The sequence below is a fragment of the Orbicella faveolata genome, unplaced genomic scaffold (assembly GCF_042242905.1).
Source record: "Orbicella faveolata isolate gen_17 unplaced genomic scaffold, um_ofav_v1 contig_36, whole genome shotgun sequence".
Lineage (NCBI taxonomy): Eukaryota > Metazoa > Cnidaria > Anthozoa > Scleractinia > Merulinidae > Orbicella > Orbicella faveolata.
Window position 1 is genome coordinate 137,109 of NW_028301565.1, and position 26,138 is coordinate 163,246.

General features: G+C 46.7%; 1 protein-coding gene, 15 non-coding genes and 1 pseudogene across 16 annotated transcripts; 12 read left to right on the forward strand and 5 right to left on the reverse strand.

Annotated features, from left to right (window-relative positions):
* The first annotated feature begins 1,433 nt into the window (after positions 1-1,433).
* LOC149101829 (U1 spliceosomal RNA) lies at positions 1,434-1,597 on the forward strand. Its single transcript, XR_016202812.1, has one exon. It is a non-coding gene; the product is annotated as a U1 spliceosomal RNA (small nuclear RNA).
* An 886-nt stretch (positions 1,598-2,483) lies between these two features.
* LOC149101830 (5S ribosomal RNA) lies at positions 2,484-2,602 on the reverse strand. Its single transcript, XR_016202689.1, has one exon. It is a non-coding gene; the product is annotated as a 5S ribosomal RNA (ribosomal RNA).
* Positions 2,603-3,050: 448 nt separating this feature from the next.
* Positions 3,051-3,242, forward strand: LOC149101831 (U2 spliceosomal RNA). Its single transcript, XR_016202757.1, has one exon. It is a non-coding gene; the product is annotated as a U2 spliceosomal RNA (small nuclear RNA).
* A 227-nt stretch (positions 3,243-3,469) lies between these two features.
* LOC149101832 (U1 spliceosomal RNA) lies at positions 3,470-3,633 on the forward strand. The gene has a single exon (XR_016202802.1). It is a non-coding gene; the product is annotated as a U1 spliceosomal RNA (small nuclear RNA).
* Positions 3,634-4,519: 886 nt separating this feature from the next.
* LOC149101833 (5S ribosomal RNA) lies at positions 4,520-4,638 on the reverse strand. The gene has a single exon (XR_016202691.1). It is a non-coding gene; the product is annotated as a 5S ribosomal RNA (ribosomal RNA).
* A 448-nt stretch (positions 4,639-5,086) lies between these two features.
* LOC149101834 (U2 spliceosomal RNA) lies at positions 5,087-5,278 on the forward strand. The gene has a single exon (XR_016202758.1). It is a non-coding gene; the product is annotated as a U2 spliceosomal RNA (small nuclear RNA).
* A 227-nt stretch (positions 5,279-5,505) lies between these two features.
* LOC149101835 (U1 spliceosomal RNA) lies at positions 5,506-5,669 on the forward strand. Its single transcript, XR_016202803.1, has one exon. It is a non-coding gene; the product is annotated as a U1 spliceosomal RNA (small nuclear RNA).
* Positions 5,670-6,555: 886 nt separating this feature from the next.
* On the reverse strand, positions 6,556-6,674 carry LOC149101836 (5S ribosomal RNA). Its single transcript, XR_016202692.1, has one exon. It is a non-coding gene; the product is annotated as a 5S ribosomal RNA (ribosomal RNA).
* Positions 6,675-7,122: 448 nt separating this feature from the next.
* Positions 7,123-7,314, forward strand: LOC149101837 (U2 spliceosomal RNA). The gene has a single exon (XR_016202759.1). It is a non-coding gene; the product is annotated as a U2 spliceosomal RNA (small nuclear RNA).
* Positions 7,315-7,541: 227 nt separating this feature from the next.
* On the forward strand, positions 7,542-7,705 carry LOC149101838 (U1 spliceosomal RNA). The gene has a single exon (XR_016202805.1). It is a non-coding gene; the product is annotated as a U1 spliceosomal RNA (small nuclear RNA).
* Positions 7,706-8,591: 886 nt separating this feature from the next.
* On the reverse strand, positions 8,592-8,710 carry LOC149101839 (5S ribosomal RNA). Its single transcript, XR_016202693.1, has one exon. It is a non-coding gene; the product is annotated as a 5S ribosomal RNA (ribosomal RNA).
* Positions 8,711-9,158: 448 nt separating this feature from the next.
* Positions 9,159-9,350, forward strand: LOC149101840 (U2 spliceosomal RNA). Its single transcript, XR_016202761.1, has one exon. It is a non-coding gene; the product is annotated as a U2 spliceosomal RNA (small nuclear RNA).
* A 5,803-nt stretch (positions 9,351-15,153) lies between these two features.
* On the forward strand, positions 15,154-16,281 carry LOC149101841 (uncharacterized). The gene has a single exon (XM_089275089.1). It carries the CDS (start codon positions 15,169-15,171, stop codon positions 16,228-16,230), a length of 1,062 nt encoding a protein of 353 aa, XP_089131215.1. The 5' UTR covers positions 15,154-15,168; the 3' UTR covers positions 16,231-16,281.
* A 702-nt stretch (positions 16,282-16,983) lies between these two features.
* On the forward strand, positions 16,984-17,147 carry LOC149101842 (U1 spliceosomal RNA). Its single transcript, XR_016202816.1, has one exon. It is a non-coding gene; the product is annotated as a U1 spliceosomal RNA (small nuclear RNA).
* Positions 17,148-18,033: 886 nt separating this feature from the next.
* On the reverse strand, positions 18,034-18,152 carry LOC149101843 (5S ribosomal RNA). The gene has a single exon (XR_016202694.1). It is a non-coding gene; the product is annotated as a 5S ribosomal RNA (ribosomal RNA).
* A 448-nt stretch (positions 18,153-18,600) lies between these two features.
* LOC149101844 (U2 spliceosomal RNA) lies at positions 18,601-18,792 on the forward strand. Its single transcript, XR_016202762.1, has one exon. It is a non-coding gene; the product is annotated as a U2 spliceosomal RNA (small nuclear RNA).
* Positions 18,793-24,610: 5,818 nt separating this feature from the next.
* On the forward strand, positions 24,611-25,564 carry LOC149101845 (uncharacterized; annotated as a pseudogene).
* Positions 25,565-26,138: the final 574 nt, after the last annotated feature.

Genomic DNA, 26,138 nt, shown 5'->3' on the forward strand with positions numbered 1-26,138 from the left:
GTCCAATCTCTGTCGAGTCCATCACCTGCAAGCTGTGTTATCAGCTCCTGCTCTCCCTGAATCCTTGCCGTCCACATTGCGTTGTCAAGTTCCGTCAGGCTTTTCCTAATCTGGATTGGCTCTCGACCTGGCAATCTCTCTTTTTCTTGCCTCTTGATAGGCAAGTTATTGACCTAAATTGGAAGATTGCTCATGGCGTCTTATACACAGCTGAGAGGCTTTGTTCATTTGGTTATGACATCCCCAAAGCATGTTTTTGTGGCTTTCATCTTGAAAGCTCTAGCCATCTCTTTTTTTCTTGCCCTCTCGCTCAAAGCGGAATTGCTTGGATCCAGTCTCTTCTCTTTTTGGCTTCTCCTTTGGCCCCTCCCATTGAATTGCGGCACATGCTTTTTGGTTTCAGTAGCGATGAGTTCCGTTGTGTTCCCAAGGTCTTTGCCTACCTTCTAAATGTGTGCAAATTCCTTGTCTGGTCCCAGCGTAACGACTTCCGTTTTCGCTCTGAGCGGCCAAGTGCTCTTAAGCTTCTGGCATGTCTCAAGTCTCGAACTCGTTTTTACTTACCTCTGTTTTTCAAGCGCTTCATCTCTCCTCGCCGCCGTCGTTTTTTCAACCGTCAATGGGGTGCCAATGGTGTCATTGGCATTGTCTCTGGGGAAGTTTTTGATCTTCGTCTTTAAGCTTATCTTTGCTGCATGGTCGCCTTTGCTGGTTGTACTGTGGTTTACATAGTTTAGTTTACATAGCTAAGTCCCACTCTGGACTGTCTTTGCTCCATGCTGTGGTTTACATAGCTTAGTCCCATTCTGGACTGTCCTTGCTGCATGGTCGCCTTTGTTGGTTGTACTGTGGTTTACATAGTTTACATAGCTTAGTCCTTTTCTGGACTCTCTTTGCTGTATGGTCGCCTTAATTGGTAGTACTGTAGTTTTCTTAGCTTTGTCCTATTCTGGACTGTCCTTGTACTGTAGCTCGTTTTGCTTAGTCCTATTCTGGACTCTCTTTGCTGTATGGTCGCCTTAATTGGTAGTACTGTAGTTTTCTCAGCTTTGTCCTGTTCTGGACTGTCTTTTGCAGCTCAGTCGCCTTAATGGTTGTTCTGTGTTGCTTTTTAACTTACCTTAAATTGTCTACCTAGTTCAACCCTAATCTGGGTTCATTGTCTTTGTAACGTGTTCCTCGCTGCTCGGTCGCCTTTGTTGGTTGTACTGTAGACTCGTTGTTCTCATCTTGTATATAGATTGTTATCCTCTCCTTTTATATAGTTTTTTAATTCTGTAGGTGAGGCGGGGTTCGACTCCCCGGCGAAGTTGGCGGGCCGGCCTCGTATGAGGGTGCCCCCTTACCTTGGCGGTTCTTTTAGCTTTTTTCCTCATCGTATTTAATGGAAGGTGGGCATTGCACTCCGCCCATCGAACCGCCTAAAATACAAAAAACTTACCTGACGCGGGAGGTACTGTGATCAAGGAGGCAGTCCTCTCAAGGCGAGGCCCTTTCATTGCACTTCGATCGGGTTGACCCTTGCGATTACCCCAAATGTGGGTAACTCGAGCGTATAATTTCTGGTAGTGGGGGCCTGCGTTCGCGCTCGCCCCCGAAAAAGTGCAAGTGTTGGCCCTGTGAATGGTGGATGGTTAATGATTGACGCTTTGCTTTGTTCGTCAGTTGGCCGGGCCGGGCTGGACGACTGGGCACAGTGAACAACGAAGGAACGTGTCAAGCAAGCCAAGGATTTCCAGCTGCAACTGAAAAGGCGAGTGCGCTGGAACTCGTGTTGTCATGCATCCATGTTGCACTGAACTGAAGAAGGTGGCTTTTCCGATTTGCGTTTGTTTCGGCAGGCGGTCAATCATTGACTCGATCCCCGCCAAGTTTGTCCTCGAAGTAACGTTCGTTGACTTACAGTATGGAAAGAGCAAAGGACAAGGAAAGTAACAGGAGAAGTGCTGGCCAAACCGTGAGTTGATTTCTACCTTACGATTGTTGTGTTGGTGGTTCGTTGACTAAACTAGACAACGGTCCGAGCCTCCGACATTCTCCAAGTCAAGTCATGAATAGAATTGTTTTGACGGCTCGAATTCGTGTCGACCGTTAATATGCAACGGCTCGCGTGTGTTGTTTGCTTTGCCGTTGTTGATCGGGCGCATTTCTTTGGGAATTGGCGTAGTTTTCCGCACTTTTAGCTGCTTGAAAACCGTTCTGCAAGGCAGAATATCATTTTGCTTCGAATTATTTGATGTCACACACGCCAATTTGATGTCATAAATAACCGTTTCGCACGCGAACGTTAGCGCGCGAGACTTAGATTCTAATTTATCCCGCGATCATTTTAAGGGTACTTTTCATGTTTTCTGGCTATCTTTTGAGTCTCCTGAAATGTGTAAAAAGTTATTTGTGCTTTCCAGCCACTGGAATAGCCAAAGTTGGTAGTAAAAGAAAGAAAAAATGAACATATGCAAAATAAAACGGCCGAGAAAATGAAAAGTCTACAACACGGGGTATTCCCAGGCGGTCACCCATCCAAGTACTAACCCCGCCCGACAGGGCTTAACTTCGGTGATCGGACGAGAACCGGTGCTTTCCCTGTGGTATGGTCGTAGACAAGAGAAAGGGCTGAAAATTTAGTCTTTTAAACGAGCCACCAAAGCAAAAGCAAAGCAATAATACCAACCAGCAATCTTTTAGCAGGCATTTCTTGACTTCTCTGCAAGTTGTATGCACGTGGAGAGCGAATGTTGATAACGTAGCCGTTGCTTTCTGCCTGTGTCTGTAGCGCTATCTTAGTAACGGAGTCATTACGGGTCTTTAACATGTTGCCTCGTTTTGGAGGCCAAAAAGGCGTTTGATCTCACTCACCCCTGGAGGGACGTTATCAACTTTGCTGCTGATTTTTGTGGACTTGTGCTGTAGAACAAGTGCGTCTACGACGGCAACTTGCTCCATAGCGTCGGCCTACAGTCGGCTCCAGGCCCCTCGGCGACAGCATATTGACCACCATATCTCAAAGGGGGAAACCCTGGACCACCCTCCTAGGGGAGGGAAGGTCCGGTATCGCTTCTCGGCCTTTTGGCTAAGATCAAGTGTAGTATCTGTTCTTATCAGCTTAATATCTGATACGCTGCTCATTGAGCAGCTCATATATTAAACTGATTTTTGGAACTGGGCTGTGGAAAAGAGGCTTGCCTCGTCCCAGCCACGGGTTGCCTCGGTATAGCACTACCTCCGAGTGCGGCCCACTTCCCCTCGGGGAAGAAACCTTCATTCAATCAAAGAAAGAAATCAAAGAAAGCCTCCTCCTGACACTAACGTCTGGCGTTTCTCTCTGTCGGCAGGCACAGACTGAGGAGGGAAGCTACTCTAGAGCTGCCTAGAAGTGAGGCTGGAGGTTCTAGCACGCCCGCAAAGCACTACCACAAGGATATAGAGGTAAGGAGGTTTGCCTTTGACGGCCCCCGCGTCAAGAATTTTCATACTTACCTGACGCGGGAGGTACTGTGATCAAGGAGGCAGTCCTCTCAAGGCGAGGCCCTTTCATTGCACTTCGATCGGGTTGACCCTTGCGATTACCCCAAATGTGGGTAACTCGAGCGTATAATTTCTGGTAGTGGGGGCCTGCGTTCGCGCTCGCCCCCGAAAAAGTGCAAGTGTTGGCCCTGTGAATGGTGGATGGTTAATGATTGACGCTTTGCTTTGTTCGTCAGTTGGCCGGGCCGGGCTGGACGACTGGGCACAGTGAACAACGAAGGAACGTGTCAAGCAAGCCAAGGATTTCCAGCTGCAACTGAAAAGGCGAGTGCGCTGGAACTCGTGTTGTCATGCATCCATGTTGCACTGAACTGAAGAAGGTGGCTTTTCCGATTTGCGTTTGTTTCGGCAGGCGGTCAATCATTGACTCGATCCCCGCCAAGTTTGTCCTCGAAGTAACGTTCGTTGACTTACAGTATGGAAAGAGCAAAGGACAAGGAAAGTAACAGGAGAAGTGCTGGCCAAACCGTGAGTTGATTTCTACCTTACGATTGTTGTGTTGGTGGTTCGTTGACTAAACTAGACAACGGTCCGAGCCTCCGACATTCTCCAAGTCAAGTCATGAATAGAATTGTTTTGACGGCTCGAATTCGTGTCGACCGTTAATATGCAACGGCTCGCGTGTGTTGTTTGCTTTGCCGTTGTTGATCGGGCGCATTTCTTTGGGAATTGGCGTAGTTTTCCGCACTTTTAGCTGCTTGAAAACCGTTCTGCAAGGCAGAATATCATTTTGCTTCGAATTATTTGATGTCACACACGCCAATTTGATGTCATAAATAACCGTTTCGCACGCGAACGTTAGCGCGCGAGACTTAGATTCTAATTTATCCCGCGATCATTTTAAGGGTACTTTTCATGTTTTCTGGCTATCTTTTGAGTCTCCTGAAATGTGTAAAAAGTTATTTGTGCTTTCCAGCCACTGGAATAGCCAAAGTTGGTAGTAAAAGAAAGAAAAAATGAACATATGCAAAATAAAACGGCCGAGAAAATGAAAAGTCTACAACACGGGGTATTCCCAGGCGGTCACCCATCCAAGTACTAACCCCGCCCGACAGGGCTTAACTTCGGTGATCGGACGAGAACCGGTGCTTTCCCTGTGGTATGGTCGTAGACAAGAGAAAGGGCTGAAAATTTAGTCTTTTAAACGAGCCACCAAAGCAAAAGCAAAGCAATAATACCAACCAGCAATCTTTTAGCAGGCATTTCTTGACTTCTCTGCAAGTTGTATGCACGTGGAGAGCGAATGTTGATAACGTAGCCGTTGCTTTCTGCCTGTGTCTGTAGCGCTATCTTAGTAACGGAGTCATTACGGGTCTTTAACATGTTGCCTCGTTTTGGAGGCCAAAAAGGCGTTTGATCTCACTCACCCCTGGAGGGACGTTATCAACTTTGCTGCTGATTTTTGTGGACTTGTGCTGTAGAACAAGTGCGTCTACGACGGCAACTTGCTCCATAGCGTCGGCCTACAGTCGGCTCCAGGCCCCTCGGCGACAGCATATTGACCACCATATCTCAAAGGGGGAAACCCTGGACCACCCTCCTAGGGGAGGGAAGGTCCGGTATCGCTTCTCGGCCTTTTGGCTAAGATCAAGTGTAGTATCTGTTCTTATCAGCTTAATATCTGATACGCTGCTCATTGAGCAGCTCATATATTAAACTGATTTTTGGAACTGGGCTGTGGAAAAGAGGCTTGCCTCGTCCCAGCCACGGGTTGCCTCGGTATAGCACTACCTCCGAGTGCGGCCCACTTCCCCTCGGGGAAGAAACCTTCATTCAATCAAAGAAAGAAATCAAAGAAAGCCTCCTCCTGACACTAACGTCTGGCGTTTCTCTCTGTCGGCAGGCACAGACTGAGGAGGGAAGCTACTCTAGAGCTGCCTAGAAGTGAGGCTGGAGGTTCTAGCACGCCCGCAAAGCACTACCACAAGGATATAGAGGTAAGGAGGTTTGCCTTTGACGGCCCCCGCGTCAAGAATTTTCATACTTACCTGACGCGGGAGGTACTGTGATCAAGGAGGCAGTCCTCTCAAGGCGAGGCCCTTTCATTGCACTTCGATCGGGTTGACCCTTGCGATTACCCCAAATGTGGGTAACTCGAGCGTATAATTTCTGGTAGTGGGGGCCTGCGTTCGCGCTCGCCCCCGAAAAAGTGCAAGTGTTGGCCCTGTGAATGGTGGATGGTTAATGATTGACGCTTTGCTTTGTTCGTCAGTTGGCCGGGCCGGGCTGGACGACTGGGCACAGTGAACAACGAAGGAACGTGTCAAGCAAGCCAAGGATTTCCAGCTGCAACTGAAAAGGCGAGTGCGCTGGAACTCGTGTTGTCATGCATCCATGTTGCACTGAACTGAAGAAGGTGGCTTTTCCGATTTGCGTTTGTTTCGGCAGGCGGTCAATCATTGACTCGATCCCCGCCAAGTTTGTCCTCGAAGTAACGTTCGTTGACTTACAGTATGGAAAGAGCAAAGGACAAGGAAAGTAACAGGAGAAGTGCTGGCCAAACCGTGAGTTGATTTCTACCTTACGATTGTTGTGTTGGTGGTTCGTTGACTAAACTAGACAACGGTCCGAGCCTCCGACATTCTCCAAGTCAAGTCATGAATAGAATTGTTTTGACGGCTCGAATTCGTGTCGACCGTTAATATGCAACGGCTCGCGTGTGTTGTTTGCTTTGCCGTTGTTGATCGGGCGCATTTCTTTGGGAATTGGCGTAGTTTTCCGCACTTTTAGCTGCTTGAAAACCGTTCTGCAAGGCAGAATATCATTTTGCTTCGAATTATTTGATGTCACACACGCCAATTTGATGTCATAAATAACCGTTTCGCACGCGAACGTTAGCGCGCGAGACTTAGATTCTAATTTATCCCGCGATCATTTTAAGGGTACTTTTCATGTTTTCTGGCTATCTTTTGAGTCTCCTGAAATGTGTAAAAAGTTATTTGTGCTTTCCAGCCACTGGAATAGCCAAAGTTGGTAGTAAAAGAAAGAAAAAATGAACATATGCAAAATAAAACGGCCGAGAAAATGAAAAGTCTACAACACGGGGTATTCCCAGGCGGTCACCCATCCAAGTACTAACCCCGCCCGACAGGGCTTAACTTCGGTGATCGGACGAGAACCGGTGCTTTCCCTGTGGTATGGTCGTAGACAAGAGAAAGGGCTGAAAATTTAGTCTTTTAAACGAGCCACCAAAGCAAAAGCAAAGCAATAATACCAACCAGCAATCTTTTAGCAGGCATTTCTTGACTTCTCTGCAAGTTGTATGCACGTGGAGAGCGAATGTTGATAACGTAGCCGTTGCTTTCTGCCTGTGTCTGTAGCGCTATCTTAGTAACGGAGTCATTACGGGTCTTTAACATGTTGCCTCGTTTTGGAGGCCAAAAAGGCGTTTGATCTCACTCACCCCTGGAGGGACGTTATCAACTTTGCTGCTGATTTTTGTGGACTTGTGCTGTAGAACAAGTGCGTCTACGACGGCAACTTGCTCCATAGCGTCGGCCTACAGTCGGCTCCAGGCCCCTCGGCGACAGCATATTGACCACCATATCTCAAAGGGGGAAACCCTGGACCACCCTCCTAGGGGAGGGAAGGTCCGGTATCGCTTCTCGGCCTTTTGGCTAAGATCAAGTGTAGTATCTGTTCTTATCAGCTTAATATCTGATACGCTGCTCATTGAGCAGCTCATATATTAAACTGATTTTTGGAACTGGGCTGTGGAAAAGAGGCTTGCCTCGTCCCAGCCACGGGTTGCCTCGGTATAGCACTACCTCCGAGTGCGGCCCACTTCCCCTCGGGGAAGAAACCTTCATTCAATCAAAGAAAGAAATCAAAGAAAGCCTCCTCCTGACACTAACGTCTGGCGTTTCTCTCTGTCGGCAGGCACAGACTGAGGAGGGAAGCTACTCTAGAGCTGCCTAGAAGTGAGGCTGGAGGTTCTAGCACGCCCGCAAAGCACTACCACAAGGATATAGAGGTAAGGAGGTTTGCCTTTGACGGCCCCCGCGTCAAGAATTTTCATACTTACCTGACGCGGGAGGTACTGTGATCAAGGAGGCAGTCCTCTCAAGGCGAGGCCCTTTCATTGCACTTCGATCGGGTTGACCCTTGCGATTACCCCAAATGTGGGTAACTCGAGCGTATAATTTCTGGTAGTGGGGGCCTGCGTTCGCGCTCGCCCCCGAAAAAGTGCAAGTGTTGGCCCTGTGAATGGTGGATGGTTAATGATTGACGCTTTGCTTTGTTCGTCAGTTGGCCGGGCCGGGCTGGACGACTGGGCACAGTGAACAACGAAGGAACGTGTCAAGCAAGCCAAGGATTTCCAGCTGCAACTGAAAAGGCGAGTGCGCTGGAACTCGTGTTGTCATGCATCCATGTTGCACTGAACTGAAGAAGGTGGCTTTTCCGATTTGCGTTTGTTTCGGCAGGCGGTCAATCATTGACTCGATCCCCGCCAAGTTTGTCCTCGAAGTAACGTTCGTTGACTTACAGTATGGAAAGAGCAAAGGACAAGGAAAGTAACAGGAGAAGTGCTGGCCAAACCGTGAGTTGATTTCTACCTTACGATTGTTGTGTTGGTGGTTCGTTGACTAAACTAGACAACGGTCCGAGCCTCCGACATTCTCCAAGTCAAGTCATGAATAGAATTGTTTTGACGGCTCGAATTCGTGTCGACCGTTAATATGCAACGGCTCGCGTGTGTTGTTTGCTTTGCCGTTGTTGATCGGGCGCATTTCTTTGGGAATTGGCGTAGTTTTCCGCACTTTTAGCTGCTTGAAAACCGTTCTGCAAGGCAGAATATCATTTTGCTTCGAATTATTTGATGTCACACACGCCAATTTGATGTCATAAATAACCGTTTCGCACGCGAACGTTAGCGCGCGAGACTTAGATTCTAATTTATCCCGCGATCATTTTAAGGGTACTTTTCATGTTTTCTGGCTATCTTTTGAGTCTCCTGAAATGTGTAAAAAGTTATTTGTGCTTTCCAGCCACTGGAATAGCCAAAGTTGGTAGTAAAAGAAAGAAAAAATGAACATATGCAAAATAAAACGGCCGAGAAAATGAAAAGTCTACAACACGGGGTATTCCCAGGCGGTCACCCATCCAAGTACTAACCCCGCCCGACAGGGCTTAACTTCGGTGATCGGACGAGAACCGGTGCTTTCCCTGTGGTATGGTCGTAGACAAGAGAAAGGGCTGAAAATTTAGTCTTTTAAACGAGCCACCAAAGCAAAAGCAAAGCAATAATACCAACCAGCAATCTTTTAGCAGGCATTTCTTGACTTCTCTGCAAGTTGTATGCACGTGGAGAGCGAATGTTGATAACGTAGCCGTTGCTTTCTGCCTGTGTCTGTAGCGCTATCTTAGTAACGGAGTCATTACGGGTCTTTAACATGTTGCCTCGTTTTGGAGGCCAAAAAGGCGTTTGATCTCACTCACCCCTGGAGGGACGTTATCAACTTTGCTGCTGATTTTTGTGGACTTGTGCTGTAGAACAAGTGCGTCTACGACGGCAACTTGCTCCATAGCGTCGGCCTACAGTCGGCTCCAGGCCCCTCGGCGACAGCATATTGACCACCATATCTCAAAGGGGGAAACCCTGGACCACCCTCCTAGGGGAGGGAAGGTCCGGTATCGCTTCTCGGCCTTTTGGCTAAGATCAAGTGTAGTATCTGTTCTTATCAGCTTAATATCTGATACGCTGCTCATTGAGCAGCTCATATATTAAACTGATTTTTGGAACTGGGCTGTGGAAAAGAGGCTTGCCTCGTCCCAGCCACGGGTTGCCTCGGTATAGCACTACCTCCGAGTGCGGCCCACTTCCCCTCGGGGAAGAAACCTTCATTCAATCAAAGAAAGAAATCAAAGAAAGCCTCCTCCTGACACTAACGTCTGGCGTTTCTCTCTGTCGGCAGGCACAGACTGAGGAGGGAAGCTACTCTAGAGCTGCCTAGAAGTGAGGCTGGAGGTTCTAGCACGCCCGCAAAGCACTACCACAAGGATATAGAGGTAAGGAGGTTTGCCTTTGACGGCCCCCGCGTCAAGAATTTTCATACTTACCTGACGCGGGCTTTTGGGCTTTTGGTAAGTGTCTGTCCCTCTGCGGATACCGAGAAAAAAGAGAGAAATCAATTGTTTTCGTGAGTGCACATATTTATTTATCCATCTTTATTGTTCTTTTGTTTGCTCTGTTGGCGTTATATATTTTTGCTGGTGAATATTTAATCTAGTGGTAGAAGGACTTCTACGTTCTGCCTTATTTTCGTTCGTTTTATCTGGTACTTTGTACCTTTACCGATACTTCTCGATCTCTGATCGTTTAGTTCAATTTATTTGCGTTTTTCCCTCTTAGATTTTTGATCTTTGAGGTTTTTTCCTTTCTTGTTTACGTTATTTGCTTGCTGCTTTGTGTGGGTGTGGTTGTCACCTTCACTCGCGGCTTTCATTTTGCTTGTTTCACGCTTGCTTTTTTCCCTATTTGGTACTTTGTACCAGTTTCGCTACTTTTCGATCCCTGATCGTTAAATTCGACTTGTTTCTGTTTTCCTCACTGATCGTTGATCTTTGAGGTTTTTGCTATTTTGCTTGCTCATTTTGCTCTTGCCTTGTGAGGGTGTGGTTCTCACCTTCACGCGCCGCTTTGTATAGCTTGCTTACATAGCTTGTTTAGTTTCGTTGTCGCTACGTTTTTTCGTCCGGCTTCGTTTATTGCTTTTCTTGTTTGTCGCTTCATTTTTTGTCCGTTTCTTATTTAGTCCCTGGTTCATTTTTGTGGGCTAAATAATTTTATCTACCTTGTGCTTGTTTTTTCGCTGAGCTCAGCCTTTGTTTTCGGCCTTTCTGTCCTTTATTGTTTCCGTTTCCCTTGGTGCTGCTTGTTTTCGTTCTTGCCTCTTTTCCCTTGGCGCTCGCTTGTTTTTGCGTCTGGCCCTTTTCCCTTGGCGTTTGCTTTCTTTGTATTCGCCTTTCTTTTCGCACGCTTATCTAGCGTGTTTGTGGGTGCTTCCTTCACCCATCCGGCTTAATTTCTTTTTGCGTGTCTGTTTTTTCGCGCGCTTTTTTGTGTCTGTTTTCACCCATCCGGCATCCGGCTTTTTCGCGCGCTTTCTTCGTGCTTTTTTTTTCCCTTGTTGCAATTGTTTATATTAGTAATTTTGAGGCAGCAAAAGTCTGTCACTTGTCTTTATTTCATACTTGTTTTTTGAGTAAGCAAAAGTCTTACTCTTGGTATTTTGTAATTTATTATTTCTCGAGTAAGCAAAAGTCTTGCTCTCGATTTTTTCCGAATTTAAAATAATTTAGAGTTGTTTGAGGCTCTTACTAGTTTATAATTTATAATTGTTTGTTCTTTATAATTGTGTGAGTAAGCAAAAGTCTTACTCTTAATATTTAGTAGTTAGAACTGCTTGAGCAATTAAGTCTTGCTCTTAATAATTTATAATTTATTATTGTCTGGGTAAGCAACAGTCTTACTCTTAATAATTTGTAATTTATTATTTCTCGAGTAAGCAAAAGTCTTGCTCTTAATTTTTTCCGAATTTAAAATAATTTAGAGCTGTTTGAGTCCGGCTCTTAATAGTTGTGTGAGTAAGCAAAAGTCTTACTCTTAACATTTAGTATTTATAGCTGCTTGAGCAATTAAGTCTTGCTCTTAATAATTTATAATTTATTATTGTTTGGGTAAGCAGCAGTCTTACTCTTAATAATTTGGCTATTTAAAGTCCTTTATAACTGTGTGAGTAAGCAAAAGTCTTGCTCTTAATATTTAGTATCTATAACTCCTTATTTGTATTATTTAGTTTCAATCCAATTACTTTAATCTCTCATCATGCATCTGGCCAAAACTGTTAACATCCAAATTGGTCGCAAATTGGTTGGCAAGTCTAAGGACGAGATTATGAAGGCTGTCTTTGACTGTTTCAGCCTGTACGGAGTAATTGCTGTCCAAATTGGTTACGACGTGGTGAGGGTTTCTTTCACCACTAGTGATGGTTTCAGGCATGCTATGGAAAACTCTAGTGTCACGCTTTTTGGGTTGCGGTGCCCCATTCTTGGGGGAGGTCCTCCTCTCACCTCCCTTCACATTTTTGACTATCCCTATGAGGAGGATGATGGTGACATCGCTCGGGTCTGTTCCGACTTCGGTGAAGTCAAGAATGTTAAAAAACAAAAGTATATTTCAGACCCGAACATCTTCACGGGAACGCGGCTTGTTTCTGTCGCTTTGTCTTCTTCCCCGCCCCGTACTTTGACCATTGGTGGTTATCAATGTAGAGTGTGGTACAAGGGCCAGCCCCTTGTCTGTAACCTCTGTGCTGTGCAGGGTCATAAGTCCGCTGATTGTCCCAACAAGGACAAGTGTCGTCGCTGTGGGGTTTCTGGGCATTTTGCCCGCCATTGTACAAATGCGTGGGGCTCGGCTGCCGGTAGTGCAAATTCATCGTCCGGGCAGGCCTCTGGTCGGGATGATCCTGCACCGGGGCAGGCCTCCGGTGGCCAGAGTGGTCCTGCGCCGGTCCCAACCTCTGATGGCTACACCTCTTTTGCCTCTATCGCCGACGCTAATACGGCTTCGTCGCGAGCCGTCGCTGTCGATTCTTCTGGGGCAGACCCCCCTGCTGATCCCTCTGGTGGAGACCCCTCTGTTGGTCTCTCCAGGGGGGACCCTCCTGCTGTTCAGGCTAGTGACTCTAATCAGGTGTCTCCTGCCGATGGCTATCTTTTTACTTGTGGGCAGCCTATGTCTGAGGATGTTGCCCCGGCTGTTGCTGAAGTTAGTGATTCCCAGTGTATTGCTGCTGAGGCTTCTGTTACTGCTGCTACTGTTGCTGTTGTTGTGCGAGAGGATTGTAAGGTTGTTGAGGCTGTGGTGGATGAAGGGGATGCTGGCTCCCTGAGTCAGAGCATCCTTCGGAGTGTTGAGCCTGCTGCACCGGATGTTAGTCCAGGGCTGGTTTCTTCCCAATCCTCCCCTGGTCTCTCATCCTCGTCTTACGGGACTAGAGAACTCAAGACTAAGGCCAGGAGTGTAGTTGGCAAGCTTTTGCAGAAGAACCGGTCATCACCTGTTTCGGTTAATTCTAGGGTTGGTAGTCAGTCTCTGCAGAGGTCTGGCTCTCACTCTAAGCTACCTGTAGTTGCATCCGACAGGCCTCTGTCGAGTAGGCCTCGCGCCAGAAAGACCTAAACATGGCTTCTTTTTTGACAATTAATGTTAATGGTCTGCGTGACCATAACAAACGTTTGTCTTTTTTGCAGTGGCTTAGCCACCTCGCCGTTGATTTCGTCTGCTTGCAGGAGACTCATGTCTCTAGTTGTTTTGAGTGTGATTCCTGGTTCTCTTCATACGGGTTTTTGACCGTATCTTCTCCAGGATCCACTCGCTCCTGTGGTTCTGTCATCTTATACAGATCGACCTTCTCTTTGTCTAAGGTTGCTTTTGACAGTGAGGGTCGTTTTATCATGGCGCATTTCTCTCAAAACGATGTGACCTTTGGCGTTGCCTGTGTTTACGCCCCAAATAGGAATCCTGAGCGGAATGATTTCTTTGCTTATTGTGCCGACCAAATTGATCCTGTGGTGCCCACTGTGCTGTGTGGGGATTTCAATGCGGTTTTCGATCGGTCTCTTGATCGCCGTGGAGTTAACCTTTTTGACACCTCTCGTGAGAGTTCTCTTACTCTTGGAGATCTTTTTCGTGACTGTTGTGTCGTCGACATCTGGCGCTCGTTGCACCCCACTACGGCTGCCTTCACTTGGCTTAAGCCGGATGGGGCTTCTTCTTCCCGCATTGATTTAGTTGGGTGCCCTCATTCTTGGCTTCATCGGGTGGATTCTTGTCAAATCTTGTCGTGCCCCTTCTCGGATCACTCTGCTGTTGTCCTTAAGGTCTCAATCCCGGAACCAATTCCTCGTGGTCCAGGTAGATGGAAGCTCAACTCATCTGTCCTCGCTGATGCTGACTTTGTAGCTTCTATCAAGTCCTTCTGGCTGGCTTGGAAGCTCAAAAAGAACTCCTTTGACTCCCTCCTCTCCTGGTGGGATCGGGGTAAAGAACGGATCAAAGGTCTTGCCATTAAGTATTGCAAAGAGAAGTCCCAGCGTCAGAACATGTCTCGGTCCATCCTTATTGCTCTTGCGGATCATTTGAAGTCCAAAATCGATCAGGGGCATGTCTCTTTCTTGCCCATTTATCAAAATGTTTCCTCTAAAATAGCTGCTCTTGATCTCTCTGCTGCGCAGGGAGCAAAGGTTCGCTCCAGAGTCAAGTGGGCTGAGGAGGGTGAGACCTCCTCGCGTTATTTCTTAAAGCTAGAAAGGAAAAGAGGAACTCTTGATTGGATTTCCGCTATGAAAAATTCTGATGGCTCTATAGTCTCTGACCTAGATAGCATTTGTAAATCTTGGACGGACTTCTACTCGTCACTCTTCTCTGCTGATGATATCGACAGTGATGTTCAAGCTGATCTGTTGTCTCACCTCTCATCCTCCCTTTCTGCGGAGCAAGCGAGTGATTGTGAGGGCTACCTCACTGTCAGTGAGGTGCATGCTGCCCTCAACGGCATGGCTAGGGGTAAATCTCCTGGATCTGATGGCCTTCCCATGGAATTCTACATCACATTCTGGGACATTCTTGGGCCTGATCTAGTTGAGGTTCTTAATGCCTCTCTTGACTTGGGCTGCTTGTCATCTTCCCAGAGGGTTGCCTTGATCTCTTTAATTTATAAAAAGGGGGATAGACTTCTTCATAAAAACTGGCGTCCCATTAGTCTTCTTAATGTAGACTATAAGCTGTGCGCGCGCGCCCTTGCTGGCCGTCTTCTTAAGGTCCTGCAGCATGTCATCCATCCTGACCAGACCTGTGGGGTTCGAGGGCGTTACATCGGAGAAAATGTTGCCTTGCTGAGAGACGTTGTCCATTATGTCAACGATAATAACCTTCCGGCTGCGATTTTGGCTCTTGACCAAGAAAAAGCTTTTGATAGGGTTGATTGGAATTTTCTCCTTTCTACTCTAAATCATATGGGCTTCGGTCCTTCTTTTATATCTTGGGTCAAGCTTCTTTATTCTAACATTCGTAGTGCTATCCTTATCAATGGTTATACCAGTAATCCGTTCTGGCCGTCTCGCGGTGTGCGTCAAGGGTGCCCCTTGTCACCCTTGCTCTACGTTATATCCATCGAGGTTTTGGCTGCCAACTTGCGTTCGCATCCGTCTATTGTTGGCTTAAGGCTACCTGGGATCCCCGACCCTTTGCCGGTCCTTTCCCTGTATGCTGATGACACTTCTGTTATCACGACTTCGGATGATGCTACTCGTGCTGTCTTCTCCACCTATGAGAGGTTTGAAAAGGGAACTGGCTCTAAGCTCAATCTTTCTAAATGTGAGGGTTTGTGGCTTGGTGCTTGGCGTAATCGCTCCGATTCTCCTGTGCCAATTGCATGGTCGTCTGTTAAAATCAAGGTGCTGGGGGTCTTTCTTGGAAACGGCCTCATGGACGATTCTAACTGGCTTCCCCGTATTGAGGCGGTGGAGAAATGTCTGAACTCTTGGTGCTCCAGGACTCTATCCTATGGTGGTAAGGCCATTGTCTCCAATGCACTTGCCCTGTCTAGGGTATGGTATATTGCTTCTTTGGTCCCAATGCCTCCTTGGGCCTTGTCGGAACTTAATTCGCTTGTCTTTAAGTTTTTCTGGAGCGGCAAAAGGGATCTTGTAGCTCGAAGCGTCGTCTTTCATTCTCACGAGAATGGTGGCTTTTCTGTCGTATCCACTGATTTCAAGGTACAGTCGCTCCTTGTTCAGTGGATTAAACGTTTCGCGTCTTCTCCCAGTGGTTGGGTTGGCCTGATGACTTTTTGGTTTACTTTCTTTTTTAATGCCTCCCCCTTGGAAGTCTTTTCTGATCCTTTTAATTTTGACCCTGATGTCTTACCTCCTTTCTATGCCGCTTTGCTCAAGGCTTGGCGTGCTCTTGGTGGCTCTGGGTCTCCTTCTGGTCTTGTTGTTGCCTCTTCGATGACTCGTCCAATCTCTGTCGAGTCCATCACCTGCAAGCTGTGTTATCAGCTCCTGCTCTCCCTGAATCCTTGCCGTCCACATTGCGTTGTCAAGTTCCGTCAGGCTTTTCCTAATCTGGATTGGCTCTCGACCTGGCAATCTCTCTTTTTCTTGCCTCTTGATAGGCAAGTTATTGACCTAAATTGGAAGATTGCTCATGGCGTCTTATACACAGCTGAGAGGCTTTGTTCATTTGGTTATGACATCCCCAAAGCATGTTTTTGTGGCTTTCATCTTGAAAGCTCTAGCCATCTCTTTTTTTCTTGCCCTCTCGCTCAAAGCGGAATTGCTTGGATCCAGTCTCTTCTCTTTTTGGCTTCTCCTTTGGCCCCTCCCATTGAATTGCGGCACATGCTTTTTGGTTTCAGTAGCGATGAGTTCCGTTGTGTTCCCAAGGTCTTTGCCTACCTTCTAAATGTGTGCAAATTCCTTGTCTGGTCCCAGCGTAACGACTTCCGTTTTCGCTCTGAGCGGCCAAGTGCTCTTAAGCTTCTGGCATGTCTCAAGTCTCGAACTCGTTTTTACTTACCTCTGTTTTTCAAGCGCTTCATCTCTCCTCGCCGCCGTCGTTTTTTCAACCGTCAATGGGGTGCCAATGGTGTCATTGGCATTGTCTCTGGGGAAGTTTTTGATCTTCGTCTTTAAGCTTATCTTTGCTGCATGGTCGCCTTTGCTGGTTGTACTGTGGTTTACATAGTTTAGTTTACATAGCTAAGTCCCACTCTGGACTGTCTTTGCTCCATGCTGTGGTTTACATAGCTTAGTCCCATTCTGGACTGTCCTTGCTGCATGGTCGCCTTTGTTGGTTGTACTGTGGTTTACATAGTTTACATAGCTTAGTCCTTTTCTGGACTCTCTTTGCTGTATGGTCGCCTTAATTGGTAGTACTGTAGTTTTCTTAGCTTTGTCCTATTCTGGACTGTCCTTGTACTGTAGCTCGTTTTGCTTAGTCCTATTCTGGACTCTCTTTGCTGTATGGTCGCCTTAATTGGTAGTACTGTAGTTTTCTCAGCTTTGTCCTGTTCTGGACTGTCTTTTGCAGCTCAGTCGCCTTAATGGTTGTTCTGTGTTGCTTTTTAACTTACCTTAAATTGTCTACCTAGTTCAACCCTAATCTGGGTTCATTGTCTTTGTAACGTGTTCCTCGCTGCTCGGTCGCCTTTGTTGGTTGTACTGTAGACTCGTTGTTCTCATCTTGTATATAGATTGTTATCCTCTCCTTTTATATAGTTTTTTAATTCTGTAGGTGAGGCGGGGTTCGACTCCCCGGCGAAGTTGGCGGGCCGGCCTCGTATGAGGGTGCCCCCTTACCTTGGCGGTTCTTTTAGCTTTTTTCCTCATCGTATTTAATGGAAGGTGGGCATTGCACTCCGCCCATCGAACCGCCTAAAATACAAAAAACTTACCAGACGCGGGAGGTACTGTGATCAAGGAGGCAGTCCTCTCAAGGCGAGGCCCTTTCATTGCACTTCGATCGGGTTGACCCTTGCGATTACCCCAAATGTGGGTAACTCGAGCGTATAATTTCTGGTAGTGGGGGCCTGCGTTCGCGCTCGCCCCCGAAAAAGTGCAAGTGTTGGCCCTGTGAATGGTGGATGGTTAATGATTGACGCTTTGCTTTGTTCGTCAGTTGGCCGGGCCGGGCTGGACGACTGGGCACAGTGAACAACGAAGGAACGTGTCAAGCAAGCCAAGGATTTCCAGCTGCAACTGAAAAGGCGAGTGCGCTGGAACTCGTGTTGTCATGCATCCATGTTGCACTGAACTGAAGAAGGTGGCTTTTCCGATTTGCGTTTGTTTCGGCAGGCGGTCAATCATTGACTCGATCCCCGCCAAGTTTGTCCTCGAAGTAACGTTCGTTGACTTACAGTATGGAAAGAGCAAAGGACAAGGAAAGTAACAGGAGAAGTGCTGGCCAAACCGTGAGTTGATTTCTACCTTACGATTGTTGTGTTGGTGGTTCGTTGACTAAACTAGACAACGGTCCGAGCCTCCGACATTCTCCAAGTCAAGTCATGAATAGAATTGTTTTGACGGCTCGAATTCGTGTCGACCGTTAATATGCAACGGCTCGCGTGTGTTGTTTGCTTTGCCGTTGTTGATCGGGCGCATTTCTTTGGGAATTGGCGTAGTTTTCCGCACTTTTAGCTGCTTGAAAACCGTTCTGCAAGGCAGAATATCATTTTGCTTCGAATTATTTGATGTCACACACGCCAATTTGATGTCATAAATAACCGTTTCGCACGCGAACGTTAGCGCGCGAGACTTAGATTCTAATTTATCCCGCGATCATTTTAAGGGTACTTTTCATGTTTTCTGGCTATCTTTTGAGTCTCCTGAAATGTGTAAAAAGTTATTTGTGCTTTCCAGCCACTGGAATAGCCAAAGTTGGTAGTAAAAGAAAGAAAAAATGAACATATGCAAAATAAAACGGCCGAGAAAATGAAAAGTCTACAACACGGGGTATTCCCAGGCGGTCACCCATCCAAGTACTAACCCCGCCCGACAGGGCTTAACTTCGGTGATCGGACGAGAACCGGTGCTTTCCCTGTGGTATGGTCGTAGACAAGAGAAAGGGCTGAAAATTTAGTCTTTTAAACGAGCCACCAAAGCAAAAGCAAAGCAATAATACCAACCAGCAATCTTTTAGCAGGCATTTCTTGACTTCTCTGCAAGTTGTATGCACGTGGAGAGCGAATGTTGATAACGTAGCCGTTGCTTTCTGCCTGTGTCTGTAGCGCTATCTTAGTAACGGAGTCATTACGGGTCTTTAACATGTTGCCTCGTTTTGGAGGCCAAAAAGGCGTTTGATCTCACTCACCCCTGGAGGGACGTTATCAACTTTGCTGCTGATTTTTGTGGACTTGTGCTGTAGAACAAGTGCGTCTACGACGGCAACTTGCTCCATAGCGTCGGCCTACAGTCGGCTCCAGGCCCCTCGGCGACAGCATATTGACCACCATATCTCAAAGGGGGAAACCCTGGACCACCCTCCTAGGGGAGGGAAGGTCCGGTATCGCTTCTCGGCCTTTTGGCTAAGATCAAGTGTAGTATCTGTTCTTATCAGCTTAATATCTGATACGCTGCTCATTGAGCAGCTCATATATTAAACTGATTTTTGGAACTGGGCTGTGGAAAAGAGGCTTGCCTCGTCCCAGCCACGGGTTGCCTCGGTATAGCACTACCTCCGAGTGCGGCCCACTTCCCCTCGGGGAAGAAACCTTCATTCAATCAAAGAAAGAAATCAAAGAAAGCCTCCTCCTGACACTAACGTCTGGCGTTTCTCTCTGTCGGCAGGCACAGACTGAGGAGGGAAGCTACTCTAGAGCTGCCTAGAAGTGAGGCTGGAGGTTCTAGCACGCCCGCAAAGCACTACCACAAGGATATAGAGGTAAGGAGGTTTGCCTTTGACGGCCCCCGCGTCAAGAATTTTCATACTTACCTGACGCGGGCTTTTGGGCTTTTGGTAAGTGTCTGTCCCTCTGCGGATACCGAGAAAAAAGAGAGAAATCAATTGTTTTCGTGAGTGCACATATTTATTTATCCATCTTTATTGTTCTTTTGTTTGCTCTGTTGGCGTTATATATTTTTGCTGGTGAATATTTAATCTAGTGGTAGAAGGACTTCTACGTTCTGCCTTATTTTCGTTCGTTTTATCTGGTACTTTGTACCTTTACCGATACTTCTCGATCTCTGATCGTTTAGTTCAATTTATTTGCGTTTTTCCCTCTTAGATTTTTGATCTTTGAGGTTTTTTCCTTTCTTGTTTACGTTATTTGCTTGCTGCTTTGTGTGGGTGTGGTTGTCACCTTCACTCGCGGCTTTCATTTTGCTTGTTTCACGCTTGCTTTTTTCCCTATTTGGTACTTTGTACCAGTTTCGCTACTTTTCGATCCCTGATCGTTAAATTCGACTTGTTTCTGTTTTCCTCACTGATCGTTGATCTTTGAGGTTTTTGCTATTTTGCTTGCTCATTTTGCTCTTGCCTTGTGAGGGTGTGGTTCTCACCTTCACGCGCCGCTTTGTATAGCTTGCTTACATAGCTTGTTTAGTTTCGTTGTCGCTACGTTTTTTCGTCCGGCTTCGTTTATTGCTTTTCTTGTTTGTCGCTTCATTTTTTGTCCGTTTCTTATTTAGTCCCTGGTTCATTTTTGTGGGCTAAATAATTTTATCTACCTTGTGCTTGTTTTTTCGCTGAGCTCAGCCTTTGTTTTCGGCCTTTCTGTCCTTTATTGTTTCCGTTTCCCTTGGTGCTGCTTGTTTTCGTTCTTGCCTCTTTTCCCTTGGCGCTCGCTTGTTTTTGCGTCTGGCCCTTTTCCCTTGGCGTTTGCTTTCTTTGTATTCGCCTTTCTTTTCGCACGCTTATCTAGCGTGTTTGTGGGTGCTTCCTTCACCCATCCGGCTTAATTTCTTTTTGCGTGTCTGTTTTTTCGCGCGCTTTTTTGTGTCTGTTTTCACCCATCCGGCATCCGGCTTTTTCGCGCGCTTTCTTCGTGCTTTTTTTTTCCCTTGTTGCAATTGTTTATATTAGTAATTTTGAGGCAGCAAAAGTCTGTCACTTGTCTTTATTTCATACTTGTTTTTTGAGTAAGCAAAAGTCTTACTCTTGGTATTTTGTAATTTATTATTTCTCGAGTAAGCAAAAGTCTTGCTCTCGATTTTTTCCGAATTTAAAATAATTTAGAGTTGTTTGAGGCTCTTACTAGTTTATAATTTATAATTGTTTGTTCTTTATAATTGTGTGAGTAAGCAAAAGTCTTACTCTTAATATTTAGTAGTTAGAACTGCTTGAGCAATTAAGTCTTGCTCTTAATAATTTATAATTTATTATTGTCTGGGTAAGCAACAGTCTTACTCTTAATAATTTGTAATTTATTATTTCTCGAGTAAGCAAAAGTCTTGCTCTTAATTTTTTCCGAATTTAAAATAATTTAGAGCTGTTTGAGTCCGGCTCTTAATAGTTGTGTGAGTAAGCAAAAGTCTTACTCTTAACATTTAGTATTTATAGCTGCTTGAGCAATTAAGTCTTGCTCTTAATAATTTATAATTTATTATTGTTTGGGTAAGCAGCAGTCTTACTCTTAATAATTTGGCTATTTAAAGTCCTTTATAACTGTGTGAGTAAGCAAAAGTCTTGCTCTTAATATTTAGTATCTATAACTCCTTATTTGTATTATTTAGTTTCAATCCAATTACTTTAATCTCTCATCATGCGTCTGGCCAAAACTGTTAACATCCAAATTGGTCGCAAATTGGTTGGCAAGTCTAAGGACGAGATTATGAAGGCTGTCTTTGACTGTTTCAGCCTGTACGGAGTAATTGCTGTCCAAATTGGTTACGACGTGGTGAGGGTTTCTTTCACCACTAGTGATGGTTTCAGGCATGCTATGGAAAACTCTAGTGTCACGCTTTTTGGGTTGCGGTGCCCCATTCTTGGGGGAGGTCCTCCTCTCACCTCCCTTCACATTTTTGACTATCCCTATGAGGAGGATGATGGTGACATCGCTCGGGTCTGTTCCGACTTCGGTGAAGTCAAGAATGTTAAAAAACAAAAGTATATTTCAGACCCGAACATCTTCACGGGAACGCGGCTTGTTTCTGTCGCTTTGTCTTCTTCCCCGCCCCGTACTTTGACCATTGGTGGTTATCAATGTAGAGTGTGGTACAAGGGCCAGCCCCTTGTCTGTAACCTCTGTGCTGTGCAGGGTCATAAGTCCGCTGATTGTCCCAACAAGGACAAGTGTCGTCGCTGTGGGGTTTCTGGGCATTTTGCCCGCCATTGTACAAATGCGTGGGGCTCGGCTGCCGGTAGTGCAAATTCATCGTCCGGGCAGGCCTCTGGTCGGGATGATCCTGCACCGGGGCAGGCCTCCGGTGGCCAGAGTGGTCCTGCGCCGGTCCCAACCTCTGATGGCTACACCTCTTTTGCCTCTATCGCCGACGCTAATACGGCTTCGTCGCGAGCCGTCGCTGTCGATTCTTCTGGGGCAGACCCCCCTGCTGATCCCTCTGGTGGAGACCCCTCTGTTGGTCTCTCCAGGGGGGACCCTCCTGCTGTTCAGGCTAGTGACTCTAATCAGGTGTCTCCTGCCGATGGCTATCTTTTTACTTGTGGGCAGCCTATGTCTGAGGATGTTGCCCCGGCTGTTGCTGAAGTTAGTGATTCCCAGTGTATTGCTGCTGAGGCTTCTGTTACTGCTGCTACTGTTGCTGTTGTTGTGCGAGAGGATTGTAAGGTTGTTGAGGCTGTGGTGGATGAAGGGGATGCTGGCTCCCTGAGTCAGAGCATCCTTCGGAGTGTTGAGCCTGCTGCACCGGATGTTAGTCCAGGGCTGGTTTCTTCCCAATCCTCCCCTGGTCTCTCATCCTCGTCTTACGGGACTAGAGAACTCAAGACTAAGGCCAGGAGTGTAGTTGGCAAGCTTTTGCAGAAGAACCGGTCATCACCTGTTTCGGTTAATTCTAGGGTTGGTAGTCAGTCTCTGCAGAGGTCTGGCTCTCACTCTAAGCTACCTGTAGTTGCATCCGACAGGCCTCTGTCGAGTAGGCCTCGCGCCAGAAAGACCTAAACATGGCTTCTTTTTTGACAATTAATGTTAATGGTCTGCGTGACCATAACAAACGTTTGTCTTTTTTGCAGTGGCTTAGCCACCTCGCCGTTGATTTCGTCTGCTTGCAGGAGACTCATGTCTCTAGTTGTTTTGAGTGTGATTCCTGGTTCTCTTCATACGGGTTTTTGACCGTATCTTCTCCAGGATCCACTCGCTCCTGTGGTTCTGTCATCTTATACAGATCGACCTTCTCTTTGTCTAAGGTTGCTTTTGACAGTGAGGGTCGTTTTATCATGGCGCATTTCTCTCAAAACGATGTGACCTTTGGCGTTGCCTGTGTTTACGCCCCAAATAGGAATCCTGAGCGGAATGATTTCTTTGCTTATTGTGCCGACCAAATTGATCCTGTGGTGCCCACTGTGCTGTGTGGGGATTTCAATGCGGTTTTCGATCGGTCTCTTGATCGCCGTGGAGTTAACCTTTTTGACACCTCTCGTGAGAGTTCTCTTACTCTTGGAGATCTTTTTCGTGACTGTTGTGTCGTCGACATCTGGCGCTCGTTGCACCCCACTACGGCTGCCTTCACTTGGCTTAAGCCGGATGGGGCTTCTTCTTCCCGCATTGATTTAGTTGGGTGCCCTCATTCTTGGCTTCATCGGGTGGATTCTTGTCAAATCTTGTCGTGCCCCTTCTCGGATCACTCTGCTGTTGTCCTTAAGGTCTCAATCCCGGAACCAATTCCTCGTGGTCCAGGTAGATGGAAGCTCAACTCATCTGTCCTCGCTGATGCTGACTTTGTAGCTTCTATCAAGTCCTTCTGGCTGGCTTGGAAGCTCAAAAAGAACTCCTTTGACTCCCTCCTCTCCTGGTGGGATCGGGGTAAAGAACGGATCAAAGGTCTTGCCATTAAGTATTGCAAAGAGAAGTCCCAGCGTCAGAACATGTCTCGGTCCATCCTTATTGCTCTTGCGGATCATTTGAAGTCCAAAATCGATCAGGGGCATGTCTCTTTCTTGCCCATTTATCAAAATGTTTCCTCTAAAATAGCTGCTCTTGATCTCTCTGCTGCGCAGGGAGCAAAGGTTCGCTCCAGAGTCAAGTGGGCTGAGGAGGGTGAGACCTCCTCGCGTTATTTCTTAAAGCTAGAAAGGAAAAGAGGAACTCTTGATTGGATTTCCGCTATGAAAAATTCTGATGGCTCTATAGTCTCTGACCTAGATAGCATTTGTAAATCTTGGACGGACTTCTACTCGTCACTCTTCTCTGCTGATGATATCGACAGTGATGTTCAAGCTGATCTGTTGTCTCACCTCTCATCCTCCCTTTCTGCGGAGCAAGCGAGTGATTGTGAGGGCTACCTCACTGTCAGTGAGGTGCATGCTGCCCTCAACGGCATGGCTAGGGGTAAATCTCCTGGATCTGATGGCCTTCCCATGGAATTCTACATCACATTCTGGGACATTCTTGGGCCTGATCTAGTTGAGGTTCTTAATGCCTCTCTTGACTTGGGCTGCTTGTCATCTTCCCAGAGGGTTGCCTTGATCTCTTTAATTTATAAAAAGGGGGATAGACTTCTTCATAAAAACTGGCGTCCCATTAGTCTTCTTAATGTAGACTATAAGCTGTGCGCGCGCGCCCTTGCTGGCCGTCTTCTTAAGGTCCTGCAGCATGTCATCCATCCTGACCAGACCTGTGGGGTTCGAGGGCGTTACATCGGAGAAAATGTTGCCTTGCTGAGAGACGTTGTCCATTATGTCAACGATAATAACCTTCCGGCTGCGATTTTGGCTCTTGACCAAGAAAAAGCTTTTGATAGGGTTGATTGGAATTTTCTCCTTTCTACTCTAAATCATATGGGCTTCGGTCCTTCTTTTATATCTTGGGTCAAGCTTCTTTATTCTAACATTCGTAGTGCTATCCTTATCAATGGTTATACCAGTAATCCGTTCTGGCCGTCTCGCGGTGTGCGTCAAGGGTGCCCCTTGTCACCCTTGCTCTACGTTATATCCATCGAGGTTTTGGCTGCCAACTTGCGTTCGCATCCGTCTATTGTTGGCTTAAGGCTACCTGGGATCCCCGACCCTTTGCCGGTCCTTTCCCTGTATGCTGATGACACTTCTGTTATCACGACTTCGGATGATGCTACTCGTGCTGTCTTCTCCACCTATGAGAGGTTTGAAAAGGGAACTGGCTCTAAGCTCAATCTTTCTAAATGTGAGGGTTTGTGGCTTGGTGCTTGGCGTAATCGCTCCGATTCTCCTGTGCCAATTGCATGGTCGTCTGTTAAAATCAAGGTGCTGGGGGTCTTTCTTGGAAACGGCCTCATGGACGATTCTAACTGGCTTCCCCGTATTGAGGCGGTGGAGAAATGTCTGAACTCTTGGCGCTCCAGGACTCTATCCTATGGTGGTAAGGCCATTGTCTCCAATGCACTTGCCCTGTCTAGGGTATGGTATATTGCTTCTTTGGTCCCAATGCCTCCTTGGGCCTTGTCGGAACTTAATTCGCTTGTCTTTAAGTTTTTCTGGAGCGGCAAAAGGGATCTTGTAGCTCGAAGCGTCGTCTTTCATTCTCACGAGAATGGTGGCTTTTCTGTCGTATCCACTGATTTCAAGGTACAGTCGCTCCTTGTTCAGTGGATTAAACGTTTCGCGTTTACTTTCTTTTTTAATGCCTCCCCCTTGTCTTACCTCCTTTCTATGCCGCTTTGCTCAAGGCTTGGCGTGCTCTTGGTGGCTCTGGGTCTCCTTCTGTTGTTGCCTCTTCGATGACTCGTCCAATCTCTGTCGAGTCCATCACCTGCAAGCTGTGTTATCAGCTCCTGCTCTCCCTGAATCCTTGCCGTCCACATTGCGTTGTCAAGTTCCGTCAGGCTTTTCCTAATCTGGATTGGCTCTCGACCTGGCAATCTCTCTTTTTCTTGCCTCTTGATAGGCAAGTTATTGACCTAAATTGGAAGATTGCTCATGGCGTCTTATACACAGCTGAGAGGCTTTGTTATGACATCCCCAAAGCATGTTTTTGTGGCTTTCATCTTGAAAGCTCTAGCCATCTCTTTTTTTCTTGCCCTCTCGCTCAAAGCGGAATTGCTTGGTTTCAGTAGCGATGAGTTCCGTTGTGTTCCCAAGGTCTTTGCCTACCTTCTAAATGTGTGCAAATTCCTTGTCTGGTCCCAGCGTAACGACTTCCGTTTTCGCTCTGAGCGGCCAAGTGCTCTTAAGCTTCTGGCATGTCTCAAGTCTCGAACTCGTTTTTACTTACCTCTGTTTTTCAAGCGCTTCATCTCTCCTCGCCGCCGTCGTTTTTTCAACCGTCAATGGGGTGCCAATGGTGTCATTGGCATTGTCTCTGGGGAAGTTTTTGATCTTCGTCTTTAAGCTTATCTTTGCTGCATGGTCGCCTTTGCTGGTTGTACTGTGGTTTACATAGTTTAGTTTACATAGCTAAGTCCCACTCTGGACTGTCTTTGCTCCATGCTGTGGTTTACATAGCTTAGTCCCATTCTGGACTGTCCTTGCTGCATGGTCGCCTTTGTTGGTTGTACTGTGGTTTACATAGTTTACATAGCTTAGTCCTTTTCTGGACTCTCTTTGCTGTATGGTCGCCTTAATTGGTAGTACTGTAGTTTTCTTAGCTTTGTCCTATTCTGGACTGTCCTTGTACTGTAGCTCGTTTTGCTTAGTCCTATTCTGGACTCTCTTTGCTGTATGGTCGCCTTAATTGGTAGTACTGTAGTTTTCTCAGCTTTGTCCTGTTCTGGACTGTCTTTTGCAGCTCAGTCGCCTTAATGGTTGTTCTGTGTTGCTTTTTAACTTACCTTAAATTGTCTACCTAGTTCAACCCTAATCTGGGTTCATTGTCTTTGTAACGTGTTCCTCGCTGCTCGGTCGCCTTTGTTGGTTGTACTGTAGACTCGTTGTTCTCATCTTGTATATAGATTGTTATCCTCTCCTTTTATATAGTTTTTTAATTCTGTAGGTGAGGCGGGGTTCGACTCCCCGG

Bases quoted from the DNA above. Each gene is read 5' to 3' on its own strand.
- LOC149101841 (XM_089275089.1), top strand. From the start codon at position 15,169: ATGCCTCCTTGGGCCTTGTCGGAACTTAATTCGCTTGTCTTTAAGTTT.